Source organism: Malaya genurostris, chromosome 3, assembly GCF_030247185.1.
Source record: "Malaya genurostris strain Urasoe2022 chromosome 3, Malgen_1.1, whole genome shotgun sequence".
NCBI classification, from domain to species: domain Eukaryota; kingdom Metazoa; phylum Arthropoda; class Insecta; order Diptera; family Culicidae; genus Malaya; species Malaya genurostris.
Genome location: NC_080572.1, coordinates 269,545,138 through 269,567,236, shown reverse-complemented (window position 1 = coordinate 269,567,236; position 22,099 = coordinate 269,545,138). Strand labels below are relative to the sequence as shown.

Below are 22,099 nucleotides of genomic sequence, written 5' to 3'. Positions count from 1 at the left end.
AGAGAAAAATAAGCAGCCAAGCACATGATCTCAAGTGAGCTCGCAAAGCCATCCGTTAAACAATGGGGCATGCGTAACGTTGCCAGCAGATTCGATCGGTTCGCGAGCGGACTACGCGAAACGTACGCAAGCTAATTGTAAATTCTCGCACCATCGTCACCACTAAAGCAGCAAACGATGCGCAATCGCAGGTTCTGGAAGCATGAAAAGTGTTTATTATATCTGCGATGCTCTTCCTATAGTTATAAATTACCTTACCCGTCAATAAGTTATGCGCTGGTGCGTTCTGTATCAATGCGTACGCTGGTCATTCAAAGACCGTCGTTTGAGACACAGAGAGATACAGAGCAATGGAACAAAAAAACGGTTCGTTCTATCAAGGTCTACGGCACCAATCGGTACGAGCCCCCGACTGGGTGGAAACAAGTTCTTGTCAGCCTGTCCAGGAAGTGGATGTCCGTTTTTAATATAAATAGCTCTGCCACAGGCATTCCAAGGTGGTGGTGCGTACTGAATGTGAATACGTCGACGCACCAGGAGGTGTGGTTCTTGCGTTCCTTCCTTACAAAATAAACGGATTCAAGAGCGATAAATGGAAAATGGTTTCCGTCTATAATTTGTTCTGTAAAAGATGATCAAATTGGTCGTTCATTTGTTGGACTATCGGACTATAAATTTTGCCAAGTTCGGTCAGATGTTTTATCATTTTATGTTTTGCTATTTTAAAACGGAACACGGTTAGATGTGTAGTTCAAGTATCAATCCATGGAGCGTCTGCACCAAGACTGAAGTAAGTCGCATTCTCGCGAAAGGCAACACAAACAAAATGAACACCCATTTAAATCGCATAGCAAATCAAAACAAACGCTTAATTAGTCCTAAAATGGTTACGCTGATGAAATCCATATTGAAACTCTTCCTTTTATGTTTCCTCAAAATAGGGATCTATCAAACAATCGACTACGAAAATCGTCGACGGTCAATCATAAACGGTATTAATAAATTCCCTTCTTTCTAAGACGTCGAAGTCGTTAATGGTATTGCAATTCAATTGCAACAGAATATTCTGATCACATTCGAATCACCTAAGCTCCACCCTAACCTTCAAATCCACAATAGTAGCAGAAGCAGCAGCAGCAATGGCTCGGGACGGGAACGCATCGCATTCCCGTCACAACTTCCGGCTGTGTGTTCAGCTTCTCTAGAATCGTATCACGTTCGGCGCCGCTGTTGATTAATTCGTCACGCCGAGAAATTCTGCTTTCTTGACCCCTACCAGGTGCATCTGTCCATCTGTCAATCAAGTGTTTCAAAATCGACAACAATTCTGCCACCGTCCGTCAGGTCGAGAAAGGGCGAAGAAAAAAACCGACATCGACGCACCGACAGACGACGAACCAGCAGATGCCAGATGCCAGTGCATCTTCGTGTGAAATATTTCCACCGATCCGGTTTGTTTGCAACGGTGCATTGCTGTCATCTTGGCAGGAGAAAACCGATGATTGTTTTTATTTTTTTTCTCTTGTGGGTTTTACAACTGTCAATCAAAGTGCGGTTGATTATTTTCGAATTGTTGAATTGGTTGTTGCGTTTGACTCTGAAACACAATCGTCATGAACTGTCAGAAGGCGGATCTTATGCGCTTCGGTTTCGGTAATGCGGAAACAGGTTGAACTTGATATTTTTTTTCAATTGCTACTAACTTACGTCAAGGTTATCGTTTTTTATCAAACTGTGTTTTTTCTCTCAATCTAACTTCAGTTGCACTAACCTATTTGAAGAGTCTAATAACAGATTCGATGAAGGTTGCATCGCATCAGTGCTTACTAGTAGAAGAACAACAACAAAATAACGGAAGCTATTTCACTTCCCAATCGTTTGAAATGCAATGCAGCAAAGCACACACAGTACATCAACAATTGAGTGGATTGTTTTCGACACCCTGAACAATACCTTTCCTGCTTGTCCAACCCCAAGGCACGTTCCCATGTTCTCCATATTGCACCGGCTGGGGCACCGGCAAGTTCTAATAGATATTAATCACCTTGCAGACAAGCGACGAACCTCAGCCGTAACCTCTCATCGACAGTGAAACGAATATCTAACGAGCTGCCCGGGCGCGGTGGGTGTTAATTCAGTTGAACAAACAATACTTTCCAGCGAATAAATTGAAACAGTTCTATTTGACGGGTTGTTAGGTGTCAGCTCGAACAAACGTCTGCCTTAGAAAACAAACAAGCAACACAACTTTTGATATACATATAACCTTGGATCCCGAAGTAATAGATTGTGTTGTTCTACCGGATCAAAAACACGGCAAACGAGTTCTTTTGTACATTTTGAATGTCCATGAGAAATCATCGCAGTATAATTGAAATATAAATTTGCAATTGATTATCCGTTCGTAATATTTAGACTCCAACAATGAATTCCCTTACTTCCAAGATTTTAACTATTTTTGTTAAAAACTCTAAAAATCTTTCAAGCTACGAGGATCGCTACCGGTATATTGGCTTGAATCTGTTGTCTATTCGTAGGAATGTTTACAAGGTCGTTTTAATCGCGGACTTAATACAATCGCGTATCGATTGTTCCGATCTCTTACGGTTGGTCAATTTGGACATTCATCGTCATAGTCTTCATTGACACCCTTTTCCCTTAAATTGTACCATTTGGACATTAGAAATCTGTTGGTATAAAAGATGAAGAGGTTTTATGCCTTATGAAGAAAAAGATTATAAATTTCATTTCCAGAAGGTTTTTCCTTGCTCCTTAATAAATAAATACACGGGCAAAATTCCGATTCTAGAAATGAGCAAAACGAGTCATGATTTGGGAAAAATAATATATTTTCATGTTATTATAATACACCATGATTAAAATTTCTCGGACCATGATCCATTCGGACTGATTTTGATGAAATTTAAACGTAACGCACTTGACGTTGTTGGGTATAACTTCAGGCGTGTTTCTGCTACGATGGTAATTTTTGCAACATAAATTCAGGCGTTATGTGTGATTTTTGCAACGATGGTCATTTTTGCAATATAAATTCAGTGAAAAGCACGACGAACTTCTTTTAAAATGAAAATATTCTGTTTTTGAAAAACGACGGCAAGAGATAACGTGTTTACTTGCGTTCATTACTTCAACACAATTATTAAATAACATGCTTCAGGATCAAGTAAACATTTTCAGTAGGTCTTGCTTTTCAATGTCTGCTCTTTGCTTTACCATTAATCTATTAAACTATCACATCAGAGGCAGAGGATTCAAAGTGATATCCGGGTAGAAAATTAGAGTTACGAGCTTTGAAAGAAATGAATTATTCAAGTAACGCATTATCGAACCATGATTAATTTTCATGGGAGAAGAGTTATTGCTCATGATTTCATGATAAGTTAAAATGATTGGTTTCATGATTTTCTAATCATAACAGCAGTAACGGATTTCTTTCCGTGTAAAATAGTCTCGTTATAACCTTTTTTCATTGAACTAATTTTTGACACGAATATAGATAAATCTAATAATTCGATTCCTTTTGGTGTTTGTAGCAGCGTTTCTTCGAAGAAACTTTGGCAGCGTTTTCTCCGAAGAAACTTTGTCTAAACAGGATACTCTTTTGGCTACCAGTAATGTTCGGTTGTACGACTTTCTCCTGAAAACCATTTCCCCGAAAATAAAGCAACGAAGTATTTTCCCCAGAATGTACCGTTCTCCAGAAAACCATATTCACGAAGGTACTGATTAGTAGAAAGACATACAACAGAATGTACCATTCCCCAGAATGCCATCTCCCAGAATAAGTAAATACCTAGAAACTTTTAGAAACAACATAGGAACAGTTATTTTACCAGAAAAGCATCTACTAGATTTAGGCGCGTATACATGAGCGGGTGTCATCCCCCCCCCTCACCCCCCCCCCCCCCCCCCCCGAAAATTCTAAAAAATATTAGGGGAGACAGGGGCTAGACCGGACACGTGGTTAAACCGGACAGCTTAAATATCTTATAAACCTGCTATTATTTCGATTCATAGATTGACTTCGTACATGCGTTTGGAGATGACGCGGTAGAGATGATTTGGGTAAAAACCCAGTTTTAATGGATGTTAGTTCAAACTCTAAAAAGTGTCCGATTTAGCCCTGGGTACGCGCCTGACTAGAATGAACCAGTCTAACGAAAATAATTTTCCGTCACGCCGCAAGGGGGAGGGGGGTGTTTCATAAAACGTGACAGTTGTGACAGGGGGAAGGGGGGGGAGGTTTTTGGAATGTGACGTCCAATATTTTCAATGAGCGCATTTTTGAAATACATAATTATATTACTGCTTTGCCCTAATTCCTGAAAAAAATCTCCACAATAAACGTTTACATTCTATAGGAAAAAGTGTATTTGTTGATGTAAAAGATTCTTCTTGTAAATTCGGAAATGAATGATGCAGGAAATCATTTCTGTTGTGATCAGCAAAAGTGCACGGAGGAGCGAGTAAATTAGCGAAATTAATAAATTTTGCCTAATATGAGTAAAAAAGAAAAAGATGCCTTCAAACGGTTTAACTTAAGTTATGCACTGACAATTTTTTTCAGTAATTTGATTTTCTAGCATTCATAATAGTATATCATAAGAATTTCTCTTATCTGATTCTGATGCAGTTTATTCAATTGTACTCCATTTGAAAAAGGGCGGGAGATCAACGATTTCAGACGTAGATCATGTCATGTCTTATCTTGATCATATGTGATTTTCTCCACCAACATCAAAGCTTATCGAATCATCCAATGATTGAACTTACATAAATCAAGAATCATTTTAGCTCAAAATCACTACCCATTGTGTGACGGAATATTAGTACAGATATTGATCGATGTGATTCAAAATTCACTGATCAACTGATCATGAAAAGATTCTCCGGCAGTGATCTCGTTTTGATGAGGTTTTGGTTTTTATTTTCTCAGCCCTGTATGCTACACTAAGGAAATATTATTATTTACCTAAAACAATAATATATCCGTGTACCCCTAGGAGGAATAAAACAGATGATTTAAATGTTTCATCAAATCCAACCAAATACTTTTGTTAATTTATATAATTGATATTAATAAAATAATTCCGATGATTTTGTAGTTTTAGAGATATTTTTTAATCTAATGACAGCTTCGTTTTTTTATGTTCTGGGGAATAGTTTTCGGGGAAATGTTATAGAATCGTAATGTTCCACTCCACTAGAATTTATAGAATCGTAATTGGTCCTCATCCTACGATTACGACTACCGTCGTTACCAATGCATTTTTGAAAGTTCCTAATCATCATTAAGTTCCGGCCCTGATGGTATTCCGTCATTAGTGTTGAAGAAATCATTGTACCTTTAATAAAGCTGTTCAACCTCTCCAACTTGGATTTTTTCCCAATCTTGGAAAAACTCTTACGTTTTTCCCGTTTGTAAGAAAGGCGATAAATCGATCGGGAAATTGCGGCATTATGTTCAATTTCAAAACTATTTGAAATAATAGTACTAGACTTCATAACTCACAACTGCTCCAGTTATATATCCGGTTTCATGCCTGAACGGTCTAAGTCCACAAATCTTGTTTCATGTACATCATATATCATTCGATCATAGCGAGCGCAATATCAAGTTGATGCCATCTATACGGGTTTTACTGCTGCATTCGACTAGATTAACCTTTAAATTGCAGTTGCAAAGTTCGACAGGCTTTAATTTAGCGGCTTCTTTTTCAACTGGTTTGAATCATATCTGACTGGTCTTAGAATGACTGTAAAAATTGGCGATTGCGTTACTCCTGCATTCATCGTGACCTTTGGCGTGCCTCAGGGAAGCCATCTAGGGCCGTTCATATTTCTATTATATCTAAATGATCTGAATTTCAATCATATATTTCATTTCGCAGGCGGTACAAAAAACGGAAGACATTAGTAAGGAATCTAGGAGTGTTATTGTATTCAAAACTTAGTTTTAAAGATGCTAGGTTACATCTTTCTCCTTTCAAAAAAATCCAATAACATATACTGCCTGAAATCGTTATAATGCGCTCTAGCTCGCTCTACACTGAAGTATGCTGTTTTTGTTTAGGCATCATATTACCAAACTGATAAGCTGCACATTGAAACTGTTAAACGTAAATTCATTCGTTTTGCTTTGCATCGTCTGCCCTGGAGATATCCATTGAATCTTTCAAGTTACGAAAATCGATGTAGGCTCATGCACCTCGATTTTCTATCTGTCTTCGTCACGGACTTAATCCAATCTTGAATTGATTGTTTTGACATTCATCGGTGTAATTTGCGGTAAATTATCACTTTCTCAGAATTCCTCGTGCTAGAACTAACTATGGATTTAATGAACCGTTTCCAGTATGTGACACCATTAAACACCGTCTTCTCCGAATTTTTTTTCCCGTTAGTTGAATTAAGATAATTAGTCGATGTGAATAGTTGTTATTTAGCTTAGTAGATTAAATAAGGCTAATTTAAGATTTGGTTATGTATCATTTGGACAAATGTAATCTCTTGATACAAAAGATGAGAAAGTTTTATACCTCGTGGAGAAGGCGAACGGAAAATCTTAGTTTCAGCGGGCTTTTGAATAAATAAGTATCGTCCAAAATATATTTCTACATGAATATTGACCCCTTTGCTGCTTTCAATCGAGTCTAAATATGTCGAAAACGTATGCGGATAGCAAAGAATGGGTTATGTCCGTCTCTTATTTGGTTTCCGGAATCGATAGTGTCCTCTATAATTTATTCACACTTGATTCGTGTCTACGCTGTTACTTCAAACATCTCTGCGGAAAATTGAGAACATACATTGAAGCATTGTCGAGCCAACATCAGAAGAAGAAGCATTGGTCTAAATGACGATTTGAAATTTTAAGCACACTTCTCCCTGTAATTCCGGATTACTTTTTATTTTGACCTTTTGTTTGTCAAAAACGAGGGAGTCATCACGGAAAAAATGGAGTGTGCTCCGTTTTGGAAATCACTTTCCGGGAACCGGTATGGCCAAAGTCGGTCGGAAGTTGGAACAGTTTTGAGTCAAATTTAGAAGAATTTTTGCCTATTTTACATTGTCGCTCTATATGAGGACTAGGAATTTCAAACACTCATCACCCTGTAATTCCGTAACCGGAAGTCATATCCGAACCAAATTCAGAAACTTTGAGAAGGACCGTAAGAACTTTCATTTGAATCCTAAGTATGAGTGAATCGGTTGAGCCCCCTTGAAGAAAAGTGAGTAAGTTCTGTTTTGGATGTTTTTAATCACTATTTCCGGTACTTCCGGAACCGGATTCCGCGTGTACCGATGTATCCGATGTGAGTTTGTGAGGTTGTCAATGTGCTAGAACTGTGAAATAGACGAATTACATACTCTTTTCGAGAGATTAGCTCATTTTTACTCATTCTTCTATACAAATAACTATTGAATTTGATTTTTTTTTCGCTCGTCACCCTGTAGATCCGGAACCGAAAATCAGATCCATAAAAAGTTCAAAAATTGTCATTGGTCAAGAGGAGCTTTCATTTGAGCCTCAGATTGTTAAAATCGGATCAGCCATCTCAGAGAAAAGTGAGTGCATAGTTTTGTGACTCACCACACGATAATATCTCCGGAATCGAAGTGCCCGCCATAGGTCATTTGAATTTGACAAATCAACTCACAGTAGCTTTCAATCGAGCCGGAGATTGCTAAATTGTTTCAGTCATCTCTGAGAATATTGAACAGATAGAAACATATTGAGTCTATCCAGTTATGTCATTTAAATCATTATATCTTCGAACACGGAAGTGCCTAGTAGTGATCAATGGTATAACAGTGGCTTGCATACGAGATCTCAATTAATTGATTGAACTCGGTTCAACAATCTCTGAGAAAATTGTCACCATATAAAACTTTGTTCGATCTTGTCGAGCTGAGTCGAACGGTACGAGGGAAGTTCGAGACTCTTGATCAAAAGTCAGTTCTCCCGGCAATTAAGTATCTCGTCCTCTAAAATGAAGCGTATTTCAGTTGTAACGTTTTGCATTTATCGAAGCAAGTAGTGCCAGTAGTAATCAGATGGTGTCAAGTCTGGTCTATCTAGCGAGTGAGGCAGATTTTCTCATTTACTGTTAACCAAATAGTTTTGAACCGGATCCGCAACCTGTGCTCAAGCGTTATCGTGTTAAAAATTTACTTATATTCTGAATGGTTTTCGATTAATTGGCACCTTGATTTCATTTCTTTAATATGTTCTTCTTTATACAATCTCTGAAGCTACTTCTTGTTTTATTCGTAGACATCAGGCTAGGCAATGTATTTCAGTGCTAATTGTGTTGCTTCGTGAGTCGAAAGGTAAATAAGAGTAATATTGGTTATTTTGAGTAATTTCAACCAGACGCCCTCATTACCAACTTAGTAAACATCATAGTGTTATAAAGGTCTTTTGAAAGGTTAATGAAGAAAGGATTCATTCCTTCCAGGAAGAACTATGAAACTCTCTGACTAAAGCTCCTTACCAGAACAATAAAATATCCTTTAATTTTAGCTCCGCATACACAGACTCAACCATGTATGGAGAACCAAAAACCCGGATACGTAGTTGATTCAATGCGGGACAGTTACATATCAGATGATATGTAGTACCATAATCGCATTCACACAAATCACACGGATAATACTCAGCACGTTGAATGATAACCATGCTTGGTGTGACGAGTGAATAAAATGTGCTCAAGTATAACAGAATTTTAACATAAATTTGACATTATTCAGTTTTATTCAAATTGTAAAACAACCGCCCATTCAACTTCTCTGCAATTGCTATACTGAATAATTCCTATATATTATTTCGAAGAAGAAATTACCGGGAATCCATATACCGCAGTGTGCCCCAAAATATTGAGTACAGAGATCGTATCTGGAATACACTGAGTTCTTAACAATTTGAACGACCCGAATAGCAGAATATAACAGGGTGTTCTCAAAACTGTATCTCTTTTTGATACTTGTTAGAAATTTTTGTTTTTTTAACTACTATCGAGGCCAGACTGATTTCAGAATTTTTTATGAAAATGATACAATTATCCTACTTTTATTGGAGCTTAGCGAGAATTTAATCAATGCAGGACAAAATTTCAATTTATGAATTTCCCCTCTAAGGCTTGTTCGCGATAAAATCTGGACACCCCTAAATACGTATATCTCTTCAAAAAAACTCATCAACGCATAAGATATTTCGCAGACCGATAAACGTGTGTGTTCATTGTTTAAAATCAATTTCTGGTGATACTACAAACTTATAGATCAAAGATTGCTTAGAAAGAAGAGAAAGTGCTAAAAGCAATTGTGTGCGATCGCAATGAAGATTCGGTTCTGGCACTAAAAAAAATTGCAAAAATGTAAGCACTGAGAGCGGAACAACAATGGATCTTAGAAACCACCAGAAGAACGCAAAGGTCAAGCAAATATTGTAGAAAAAACCATATCTTTCGGTACATACTGAAACTAAAAAAATACAAATGTCTCTAACTTTCGTGCGCACTTCCAAGCACCGGCGAGTCGTTCAAGGTAAAAACTGCACCGAACCATAATGACAAACAGAATATGACGGCTACAACCCGGGCTCGCAGGTTGTATCGTGAATATTTGACGAAATTTTCCTGCGTGATGAGGAACGACAAAGTTTGTGTGCTAAAAAGATTTTAGGCATCTTCCCGGAATATCTTTTTTATACTGCCATGTAACGGAATGGTGTAAAAGAGCATTTCATAACGAAGAAAAAGGTCAAGTTTCCAAAAAAAAAATATTTAGTTTGGCAAGGAATATGCTGCTGTGGTCGGGTAAGCAAAAACTTTATCACTACCGGAACGGTAAACAAAGAAATATACCGAGAAGAATACCTATAGATGCGATTGTTACCATTCCTTCGTCGATATGACTCTCTCTGGCTATTCTGGTGAGATTTGACATCTTGTCACTACGCCAAAGATGGTTTGGAATGGTAAAAAGTGAATGAAGTCCATGCTGAACCGAAAAAGACATGTCCACCTAACTGCCCGGAGCTACGACCTATCGGGCAGCATTGGGCTCTCGTTAAGAGAGAACTCTCCCAATATAAACAACAAGGTACAACTATAGAAAAACTTCGAAAACCTTGAATAAAAGCAACTAAACCGGTTACAGAGAAGTCTGCACAGACCCTAATGGCTTGAGTCAACTCAAAAGTTCGTAAGTTTTTCATGCATCCTAGTTATGTTAAAAACTGTCTTTTTGTGAAAAACGATTACACGATTGTGATACACTATAGGAATGACGAAGTTGATATTAAAATTTGCAAGAGGAATTTTCTGGAATGCAAAAGTGACTATAATTTAGCATTTTGATTCAAATTTATCCAATAGACGCTATAACATAAAATTCTATAATTCAGGATATATTGAGTTTAGAATAGACAATTTATGATTATTTCGATTTTGTTCAAATTTGTTTAAAAAAATTGCCCTACAGCCTGTATAAAAACACTTAGGTTTCAGAATTTATAGCGCATACATCAATTGTTACTAACGACTAACGATATGCGATTTCCGTCATCACAAACAACGGCTTGCTAAAGACAAAACATCATAAATAAAACTCGACGTTACAAATATTACCGTTTCTGAACGATTCACAGAGGGACTCAACCAAGACAAACTGTAAGCTCCCCGGAAATCCACCTGCACGTAGCAAACGTAGTCATTTGAATATCATCCCTTCGATCTGGCAAACATGTGTTTGTTTATTGTTTCCCGATTGGCAAATTAAGACGTAATCTAGCTCTCCTATACCTATAAGAATTTTCCCTTCTAATTTTGCCGCTCAACATTCGCGAACGGAGCATGTATGCGGCGAACGGTTGCACGATTTACATTTATACGACTTTCTTCCTGGTTTCGCAGCCTGGGTATCCAGCGATCCGCTTCCCGGCACCTCAGGTATCTAGTTTGAATAATTTCAGCGCGAGTCAACACGTTTCGTTCGTATCTCTTTTTATTTTGTTTCACCTGGCTGGCCTGTATCTCCTAGCGCCGGCACGACTCCCACATCGACATCTGTACGAAACAGAACGATGCCTTGCTTGGCCCCTGCCGCAATTCTATGACCAGATTGTTAATAAATTTGCTACCGGTCACCGCCACGCGGACGCGACACGGACTGCACTAATCTGTCCGTTTTTTGTATGGCTCACCGGGCGACATCAGGAATGTTAATTGCGTGCACCTTCCTCGTGAGTTCAGTCATCCAAGCCAGCCGAAAGATCATCCACGTCGATCGTTTGACGCACGCTCCGTTATTCAAAAGCAAAAAAAAATGTTAGAGTCACGTGTTTCGCCAGAAACGCCGTGAACGTAGTTTCGTTGGATTCAAAAAAAAAACAAAACTAACATTCTCCAGATAGGTATATGTTGGTTTGTGAAAATCAAAACCCGTTTGGATGTTCTGATAGAGGCCTGTGATTTGTTGTGTTTTTTTTTTGTTGCTTGCTCTTTCACCCTTACGGCAGTCGTTAACAAAATGTCCATTCTAGCATCAGCTCAAGCCACCATAACTCGTAACTTCTTGCATCCCATTATTTCCGCTTCGTTTGCTATCAAGTAATCAAATCACCTCATGTCAACCGAATGCTACAAAGCAAACAACAAACGTATATTTACGAAACCGATATGCTAACAACACCGTTTTCGTGTTTTCCCTCTCTTCCTACTGCAAACAAACAACAGATCGAGAAACCAGTCACCGACGGACTGTCACATCGCACCAGAGACCAATGGGAGATCGATCGAACGTCGTTGAAGTTTGTCCGCAAGCTCGGTTCCGGCCAGTTCGGTGACGTCTGGGAAGGACTGTGGAACAATACGACGCCGGTTGCCATCAAAACGCTCAAATCCGGTAAGTGGAAACTGCTGTTGAAAAAAAATATAGATCTACATATCCAACTGATTAATTTTGATTAATTAATTAATTAATTAACAAACTAAGAACCAATATTTAGACATTGAACGTAGGAAAGGCATAGTGTGGGTAATGGGTAAAACCTTTCACGCAACCTTCCTGCATTCGACTCCCAATCCCGTCATCTGAGAGACTTTAAATTATGAAGAAAAAAATCGACAGGTAAAAATTGTTGGATTTGAGATTCTCTTTATACTACTATTGCCAATAAGTATAATAACGTTTGAACTGCTGAGCAATTCTAGAAATGTGCAGAAGGTCATCAGACTTCACATAATTCGATTAAAATGAATCTTCAATATGACAAAACATTTATTTTTTACGAACGCCGAGATCACTAATCAATTAAACTACTGACTAACTATTAAAAACGCCGAATGATTTATTGGTATGCACTTTCTAAGCATCTACGTTTCGCATTCAGTTCATCAGTGCATAGGAATTATATTGTACTGCAAATGCCACCCCGCGGATCAGTGTAATCTAATGCTAAGTAGACGTAAAGTCATTGCTATTTAAACTGAAAGTGCAATGTCTAATCTGACGGGCCGATTCACTTTTTAATTTTGAAAATGGTGTCGAAGAAGCTTTAGGAAATCGATAGAGCACTCGAAAAATATATACAATACAAGCCCGAAAAAATCTAATAAAAGGAAACGTCAGCTGAAATGTTGATTGATGAAAAGTAACCATTCAAACAATAAAATATGATTCTACACATAAAAAGCAACAAATTTACTTTTAGTGACCTTCCTCCTAGAAGTAGAGCCATTTTCGAAATGTTTAGACATAAAATTCAAAGAACTTATATTTTGAATGATTAATAACACCGTTTCAACAAGTCTAGACATACACAAACAGTACTTCTAAATGAACACAGTTCGAAAAATTCTTGTGATTTTACATATTAATAGTGTACAGAAATGGGACGTCGTATTACACACGAATTTATATGCAAAAACATGTGAAATTGAGTGATTTGAGAATTATATGACTTGAAATAGAATGAAATTTAAAAAAAAAAACCTGTTTTAATCCACTTAGTGGTGTAATGATGCCTCTCTCATATCAATCATACTATCATATATAATACTGTGGTATTCTTCAAAATAATTTTCTTCCATTCTCAAAAGAATAACCGAAGTCGGTTTGTTTGACCGTCTACTGATAAAAATTGGAAAAGATTTGAGGTCGATTTAGAATTTTTTTAAGGTTTTTCCCCATTTTCAGTGATGGTATACAATATTCTAACCCACTCTACCCTATATTTCCGGATCCGGAAGTCGGATCCGCATGAAATTCAGGAATTACGTATGGGACCACAGGACCTTTCATTTGAACCTAAGTTTGTGAAAATCGGTCGCGCCATCTATGACAAAAGTTAGAACACATATTTTCTTTTTTTTTGCACATTTTACCCCATAACTCCCGAACCGGAAGTCGGATCCAAATAATATTCAGGAATTTTTTATGGGACCTCAAGACTTTTCATTGACCGCTTTGTCCGGTGCTTCAGGAGTTGGTGAAGTCAAGTAAGTTCTAGATTTCAGTTCTGAAATCATCCAGAATCTATGGCTAGAATCGAGCTCAAAAAATCCGAAACTGAAACCGAATTTCAAAACTTGGTTCTGAGTCTGAATTTTGAAACCGAAATTTTTAATTGAAATCAGGATTTTAACTCTAAACCTGGAATCTGGTACTAAATTTCGGAAATAAATTTTGGACTGAGTTTCGAAACTGCATTCAGGTCTGAATTCGGTTGTATTTCAGTTTAAAAACGCATTGCAGAATCTAGGTTCAGACTTTAGTTTAAGAATCTAGGTCTAGAATTTGGTTCAAAAACTCAGTTCCACAATCTTAGAAGTGCAACTGAGCTCAGGAACTAGATTCTGGTGTTTTTGCCATGACTGAGCGGAAATTTATATTAGAGAAGCCAAATGAATGAAAAACTAACAGAAAATATGATTTATTGGAAAAAGATGCGCTCAGAGACAGGACTCGAACCTGCGTTCTTATGCATTCCGTGAATACGCGCTACCATTTATAAATCATCTTTTCTGTTAGTTTTTCATTCACTTAGCTTCTCCAATATATGTTTTCGCTCAGTCATTACAAAAACCGAACTAAGTTATGGCGGCTTTACGTCAAACCAACTAAAATTAATGAATCGTAGATTCTGATAGTTTTTGAGCTAAATTCGAACTACATTTCGAAGCTACATTCTCGACCCGAGTTTAGAAGCTGTAACCTGAACTGGAATTCTGTAATCAAAATTCATCAGTAGACTAGGATCTAGATACAGAATTCAGTGCCGAATCAATCTGGTCTTGGTTTCGAATTTTGTTCCAGAACACAGGTTCAGTGATCAGTTCAACAATCCAACTGTGTTGGGTTCGCACTTAGCAACGGGGATTTGTGCAAACCTGATATAAAAACCAGGTTCGAAACTGACTCGATTTCCAGAAAAAATCCTAATCGAGTCCTACACTGAAAAAAATTGACTAAAATTTTGAAATCGATTTACAAAAAAAAACATTTTCGATGTTGATTAAATTATGGCACTTTTAGGGAAAAAATAAAAAAATGATGAAATCAATGTTGCTAATAGAGCGAGAGCCCAGTGCACGCAGCACATTTTCGAGCTATGGCGAGACGTATTCTGTCTTACTCGCACTCCTTCGCGTACGCTTATGAGTGACTCGCAACAAGGTACATTTTGAACACGAGTGGTGTTTTCTTTTGGGTGCAATGAGTAAGAGTCAGCAGGAGTAAACACTTACTGCGAGTGGGTTACTGCTGCGAGTCAGCCCATAATCTTTCACATTATGTTAGGAATCACTCCAAGAGCGAGTCCACATCTACACACATGGAGTGTGAGCATTCTTCCAGTGTACTGGCAGTGTGCTGCGCACGGTAGTTTTTTTTTGCAAATCGAAGCTTATGCGAGCACCATGATAGTCACTGGAGTGTGCTGCTGCAGGTGTATTTCACAGCTCCTCGAAGAAATAAAAAGGACTGATACGATTTTCACTAGCAGATGATAATATTCACATGTCGAAAGTCCAATACCCAATAGCAGCATGCAATGCAAATACAGTAAAAGAACATTCTGAATATTGATTACCGAGAAAAACACTTCGTTTTAATTCCAGGATTGTTTTACTCTCATGGTCTAATTGGATTAAACCCAATTAAACGATATTTAGTATGAATTTGATCTATAGAAGTAACAGGAGTTCAGGGTTTTGCGCAGTGTTTTAAACAGTCCTCCGGTGAGGGGCTGGTTTGAACGATTGTTTGTGTTCGCTCTAGTCCTGTGCTCCTGTTAATTCTCTGTACGAAATTCAAGTGAATAGCGGTAATAAGGTTGAAACTGTTGCATGAAACATGCTTTGTGATTAGATTTTTATTATTGTCGTTATAATAACGATAGCGAATGGAACGCAGCAATGTCAGTAGAACTTAGAGTCCGAGCGGGAGCGAAAAAGCGAGTAGGAGTTTTAATGTGTGTAATAATCAAAGAGTAAGAACGGCAAGAGTGCGAGAGTGGAAGAGTAACGGGTGCAGGAGGAGTGTGCATGCTTGTCTGTACACGAGTGAGTGAGTGAGAACCAAAAGGAGCACGACTGAGGTGGAGAATGTTTGATCGTCTCTAACCAGTTAAGCCGTAGAACACGCGAAAAAAATGTGTGTGGAACACGCTCACAGGAGAGTGTATGATGTTTAGGTGGCACATGAGAGAGCAGAATGTGTGCAATTTGAATGAGCTTAGCAACACTGGATAAAATAATAATACATCTTGCAATGTATGAACGGTTAGTAGGGGACGTAGTCACCTATTTAGGGACAAAAATTTTATCAAAATCGATTTTTTTGTATAAACCGATTTACATAGTTTTTTTTTCAGTGTAGGATTAAAAAAAGATTTTTTCAGTATTTTTACTCGAAAACTTGACTGATTCTGTAAAAATCACTAGTACAACACTCGGATACGGATTTGTCGTTTTTCCATTATAACTATTTGAAAAAAAAAAATAGGTTTAAAAAATTTGGCCCTTTTCAACAGACAGTCTAGAATAATTTGGGAAAAAGAAAATATGCAAAGTGGCTTTTTCTGACAAAGTTTACATGTCCAGAAAATTTCATTCAAATCTGAGAGGGTGCTGCCAAAAATTTTGTTAAAGTTGGCGTGAAATTCGACAGCAGCCATAAGTCCTTTAATTTGAATCTACGTTTGGGAAAATCGGTCAGCTATCTCGGAGAAAACGTAGCGTTTTTAGAATTGTTCACAACTATTTTCGGTACTTCTGGAACCAGGAATATACAAAATCGAATGCTTTGGCTATGACTATTAAGATGTACATAACATTAGTTAATAAGATTTTATAAGTTTTTTTTTATCTAGAAATATTTGGGCATGAAATTCAAAATCAAAATTCAACGATTTGAAGAAATTGCATACCGCCCATTTTCAAAAGCAATGTTAATTGGGATTGGTCCCTTCATCCAGCTATACTGAAAATGTGTGCAAGGTGTCATCCAAACCGAAGTATGTGAAGTATGACGACTTGTTACCCAACTCTGGAATTGCTCATAACTGGTAATACAATAATGTTAATCAGCCATTACCAACCTGAGGCAATATTTTTTCTGTCAGGTCATCGTTTTTTTTCAGATTTGTGTGAAACTTTCCGTTGAAACTACGAAATTTTCGATATTGACCACATTGTAGTTTCCAAACGAGCCTGGAAGAGAGAAATGCGTTTGGTCGGTTACTTTATTTATTCGATTATTCCTCCGGGTTCGAGGGAACCATTTAAATCATAGCATAGAGCAAGTTTGTCGAAATTGATTGAACTATCTCTGAGCAAATTGTGCGGATAGGAAATGTGCGGTTTATGAGTTTCGCTACTTATACGATTATATCTCCAGAGTCTGAAGTGTTTGCTATAAGCTATTCTATGGTCGATATCAGACTTATATTATCAGAATCGGTTAAGCCATTATCATGCCCGGGTAGAAAACAGTATGGTTTGTCGGTTATGTCAGTTATGCTATTATATCTCCAGATCAGGAAATGTTCAGCGTGACCCTTATAGCTTATAAAATTACCCAACGGAACCTTCAAACGAATCTTAGATTTTCGAAATCAGCGTATGCATCTCCGAGAAAATTGAGTATACACTGAGGCATCTTTTTATGCGGGGGATACATACCGCGTAACTTCGGAATTCCGTGTAAAAAAACGCAAAACTTAAGATTTTTATTTTGATGCCAAATAAATGAAAAAAAGCATGAATCGTCCAGATCTGTTGTAATCTCAAAAAAATCGAGTGTCAGAGAGTTGACTTAAAAAAAAATTCGAGATAACACCAGATCTCGACATTTCATGCATTTTTAGGACAAAACAAGAAATTCACATAACTTCGGAGATTCGCGTAAAAAAGCTGCCGCTTAGAAACGTACGGGTCTGTCGGTTACGCCACTTTTACTATTATCTCTCCGAAACCGTAAGTTTTCATCATGAGTCTTCCAAACTTTTTTCAGTAGTAGTTTTCAAACAAGATTGTAGAATTCAACCATTTCCAAGAAAATTGATTTAAATCAAATGGTGTTATGTACCATTTGACTCAGATCCATTTTCTTGGGGGATCCGGAGCTCTGTACAAAAGTCGGGGTTTCTTTCAATTCAATATGGACAAATCCAAAATATTTTTTTAATCACGATTCGAAGAACTCGCATGCAAAAAATCATGATCGAGTAGGAATTTGCAATTGCAGTCCGAAGAAGTCTTTTATGAATAACATATTTTATTCAGTCCAGCAACGAAGTTAGTAAAATTTTCTGGTTGGATAATTTTATGCACTTATCGAAGACGTATCGCAACAAAAAGTAAAGTTCTTCGTCAGTGCGTTATCATGTTATATTTAACTGCAGGTGCAACTTAGTAGTTCAATATAAAACGCTACCCAAAACACGTAAAATTAGGTTCTACTTCGAGTGTCACTTTTTTAACGATTCCATCGAACATTTCTCATTTGCTGCTCAGACGACGATGTCTCTATCAGTCAGCGTCTTCTTTCTAAAGCATTATATAAATAGTTGAAATGTATATTGATAAAATCATTTCGGTCTTCTTCCCCGCAGGCACTATGGATCCGAAAGATTTCCTCGCCGAGGCTCAGATCATGAAGAAGCTCAAACACACCAAGTTGATCCAGCTGTACGCCGTGTGCACCCTGGAAGAGCCAATCTACATCATCACCGAGCTGATGAAGCATGGTTCCTTGCTGGAATTTTTGCAAGGTTCGTTAGCCGGTACCGTTGATTGAACTGAAACCCATAAATAAAAATGTTATTTGTCCCTTCTTAGGTAAAGGCAGAAATCTAAAGCTTCAGCAGTTAATCGATATGGCTGCGCAAATTGCAGCCGGTATGGCATATCTCGAGTCGCAGAACTACATTCATCGTGATTTGGCCGCTAGGAACGTTCTGGTGGGTGACGGCAATGTCGTTAAGATTGCTGACTTTGGTCTGGCGAGGTAGGTTCACGAACGAATACCGATTATTACATGACGCACGGTGGCTAATCGCTGTACTTGTTTGTCACTAATTGCAGACTAATCAAGGAAGATGAGTACGAAGCACGGGTAGGTGCACGATTCCCGATCAAATGGACGGCACCGGAGGCAGCTAATTATAGCAAATTTTCGATTAAATCTGACGTGTGGAGTTTCGGTATCCTGTTGACAGAGTTGGTCACCTACGGTAGAATACCATATCCTGGTACGTATGGCTAGCATGTGGTATCGACAACCAAGCCCATAATGTAAACCCCCTTTCCCTTTGCAGGTATGACAAATGCTGAGGTTTTGACACAAGTCGAGCACGGTTATCGAATGCCTCAGCCACCGAACTGCACCAGTACCCTGTACGAAATTATGCTTGAATGCTGGAACAAGGATCCGATGCGACGACCTACCTTCGAGACACTCCAGTGGAAGCTGGAAGACTTTTTCACCATGGACCCAAGTGAATACAAAGAGGCGGCACCATTCTGATAAATGGCGATTCTATGCGCACACAGTCCAGCTTCTATCGCCGTTAATATTGCTTCCAATTTTGCAACTGCTACCACTGCTATCGCTGATACTGCTGCTGCTACTACCGTTTCCAATGCTGGTGGAAAAACTCACCACAGACGACAACCAGATAAACGCCAGGTACTGCTATTTATTTAATTATACTACTACCGCAATTGACTACCGAGGTCCGATTAGCCGATTACACATATATACAAAAAAAAAAAAGCAAATGGGATTACGCAAAAAGTGTAGAGATACGATCAAGTTACAAATGAAACTGTGCTGTTATATACATCAGAAATAGAAAATAGGACGCAGATTAGAAAATAACTTTTTCTTTCGTTTATTATTTGTACGGACACTGTCAATCGCAGAACAATAAGTATTTTAGTTCGCCCACCCACATTCGCAATCATTTCACAGACTGTCTGAGTCTCTGAGGTTCGAGTAAATAATCGCCGCTAACTGTTGCCTAGCCGGGAAAATCCAATTATTCATTCCTTTTTGAATAGAAACAGATTAAATCCTAATCGAATCGGAACAATCATAAGTTTAAGATCAACTCGACTAACTGTTGGAAGTGTTACGTTCTTTTTTTGTTGTTGTTGTCGGGAGCAGCAAAGGCGATGCTTTGGTTCGAGAAAAAAGCTACGATGTGTTCTTTTTTGTCACCATCGTATCCGTGTTAGATTCAACTATACTAGTGTCTTTTGTTGTTCTCGGTTAGAACTAGCCTGTATCGAGCGAATGCAATCTGACACAATTAATATTAAACATTTTCCGTAATTTCTTTCTACTGCGATCATAGATAAATTCCGACATAATCGACCAATGAACTTTATAGTAGCACATGTGCAAAATACACGCATAGAAAGCAGTAGGCGATATTGGATATTCAATTGTAACACGCGTAGACTAATGTTGTATGAAGAAGGGCCCAGGTTCGAAGGGTTAGAGGTTTTGTTTTTTTTTCTTCTTTCGAATAAATATACAACGCATCTGTATCTGCGGTGGGAGCCAAACGATGTAGTTTTTCGGTTTCGAACCTGAACCAGAAATTTTTAGATCAGAAAACAGAAACGTATTAAGTCTCGCGCAAAACCGACATAATCATATTAAAAAAAAGAACTATTATCAGCACCGGATGGCAAAACAAATCATCAAATACGTGGGTAAAGGCTTGATCTCTACTCTCGTATTATGTACATTTAGGAATATCTGCTTTATTTCTATATCGATCATTTTTTTTTTTTTTTCATAGACCGACCAGAATATTCATTCGTGTTTTATCTCCTGCTCTTGGATGTCTTGCAAATGAGAGAAACGGAAAAAAACTGTTTATAGATAAAATATAAAATTTCCATAAAATTACTGTACTCTCTGGATTATTAATTCGTTTACGAAGCTTTATTTTTTATTTAATTTTACATTATTATACTCCCGTCTCATTGTGAGTCGTTGGGGCTTCTGAGAGATATAAATGAAAAGGAAAAGAATTGGCAAGTCCCAGCAACTTCTCACAAAAACTGTAAATAATATTGAGCACTAAGCCAACAGACGATGAACTTCAATAAAAAAAATGACTTGTAATCGTTAAGCAACCAAGACTCATAGTAAAGGACATTTCTATGTCAACCATCAATGAGAACCGTGCTACCTATATCGAACAAACTGCTGGAAAATAATTGGTTTTGGACAAAACATGAACCTAATTTAGAAAAAAAAACTACATGCAACGGCAACGAGACAGTTTATTTTTGAGTCCCCATGTATTGCACATCAGAGTTCACGTTGTAGAATCTAGAAGAAAAAAATTAAAAATGAATGATTAGAGTAATGCTTACATTAGCGAATCAGACTGAATCAAATTGTTTCAAATCTTCTCTTCCCTTGGTCGTTATGATTTTGCACACAAACACTTCCATTTATATCGGCTACCTGTAGAGCACTAGGATTCGAACGCTTGTTCCATTTCGTTCACTCGTGCTTTGATTCGTGTTGATCCAGTTTTATTTTTTCGTCATCTCGTTATGCTTTGCACAGATCGTTTCACGAATTTTGTAAATTTTTGTTCATATGATAGCTTCTAGCTTAAAACTGTTTTTTTTTCTCAATTCATCAATTTTTCGAGATGAGCACGTGCCTGCAATTTCGGTTGGAAAGAAGAAAAGTGAACACAGGAAATGGAACTATATTTACATTACGTTCTAGGATGTGTTCATGTAATCACAATTATTCAACCAGTAAACGCTTCAAACTCTGTGTGTTTAACAAAGTTAATGAGCATAAGTCTCGACTCGTTCCAATTGTGTGCCCTGAATTCGTCGATTCGATTCCATTCAATGTCATCACAGTCACCTTTCATCGATTAATGATGCGTCAAAACCTAGAACATATATAGAAAATCTCTTATTCGATCCGATATCTATCTTCAGCTACACACCGCACACAAAATAAGCGATGAAAAATGCAATTGTATGTTACGATACTTCTTGTTGTACACGCATATTAGAAGGGGGTCGTTGATGTGAAGAGAAATGGCATCGAAGCAGATGCGAACAGCATTTGAAGCCAACATAAAGTGTTTTGCAACGGATATTTGAGAAATAAAACAAGCCACTACATGAGCCGAATGGAAATACATAAATAGAACTCTTTTTATGATATTTTAATTGTAAATGTTGATAAATAATGCTAATAAGATTACTAAACTATACATGGAAATCAATGACGACGGTAAATCAAGCGATTAAAATAGCTGAGAAATAAAAATAAAGTATATTGAAAAATTTTATACAAAATATTTGCTATTTATGTTCTTAAACCATATCCGAATATCCTGACCGTTATAACATCGACATGTTCTTCTCATCGAAAGATTCGAATGACCGCACCTTACTTGGTTGAGCCCAACCAAGTTAGTATCAAGTTCTGTTTCTTCAAATCCAGTACATTTTTCGTTAGTAGGTCTAGAGAAGTTTATCGGTTATAACGGGTGGTAACTAAAATCTTGGAATTT

General features: G+C 37.7%; 1 protein-coding gene across 2 annotated transcripts in view; it reads left to right on the top strand.

Annotated features, from left to right (window-relative positions):
- The window catches only part of LOC131438070 (uncharacterized), a 145,573-nt gene extending 123,692 nt beyond the window's left edge, over positions 1-21,881 (top strand). The window contains exons 5-10 of one of the 2 annotated variants that reach the window (XR_009230880.1): positions 11,763-11,931; positions 18,143-18,301; positions 18,369-18,537; positions 18,615-18,781; positions 18,848-19,218; positions 20,342-21,881. Coding sequence is in view for 1 of the 2 variants with exons in the window: in XM_058607865.1 (XP_058463848.1) it covers positions 11,763-11,931; positions 18,143-18,301; positions 18,369-18,537; positions 18,615-18,781; positions 18,848-19,056 (873 nt within the window). In the remaining variant the exon portion in view is untranslated. Of the gene's footprint in view, positions 1-11,762; positions 11,932-18,142; positions 18,302-18,368; positions 18,538-18,614; positions 18,782-18,847 lie in introns of both variants that reach the window. The other variant, XM_058607865.1, reaches the window with a different exon arrangement.
- The last annotated feature ends 218 nt before the right edge of the window (positions 21,882-22,099 follow it).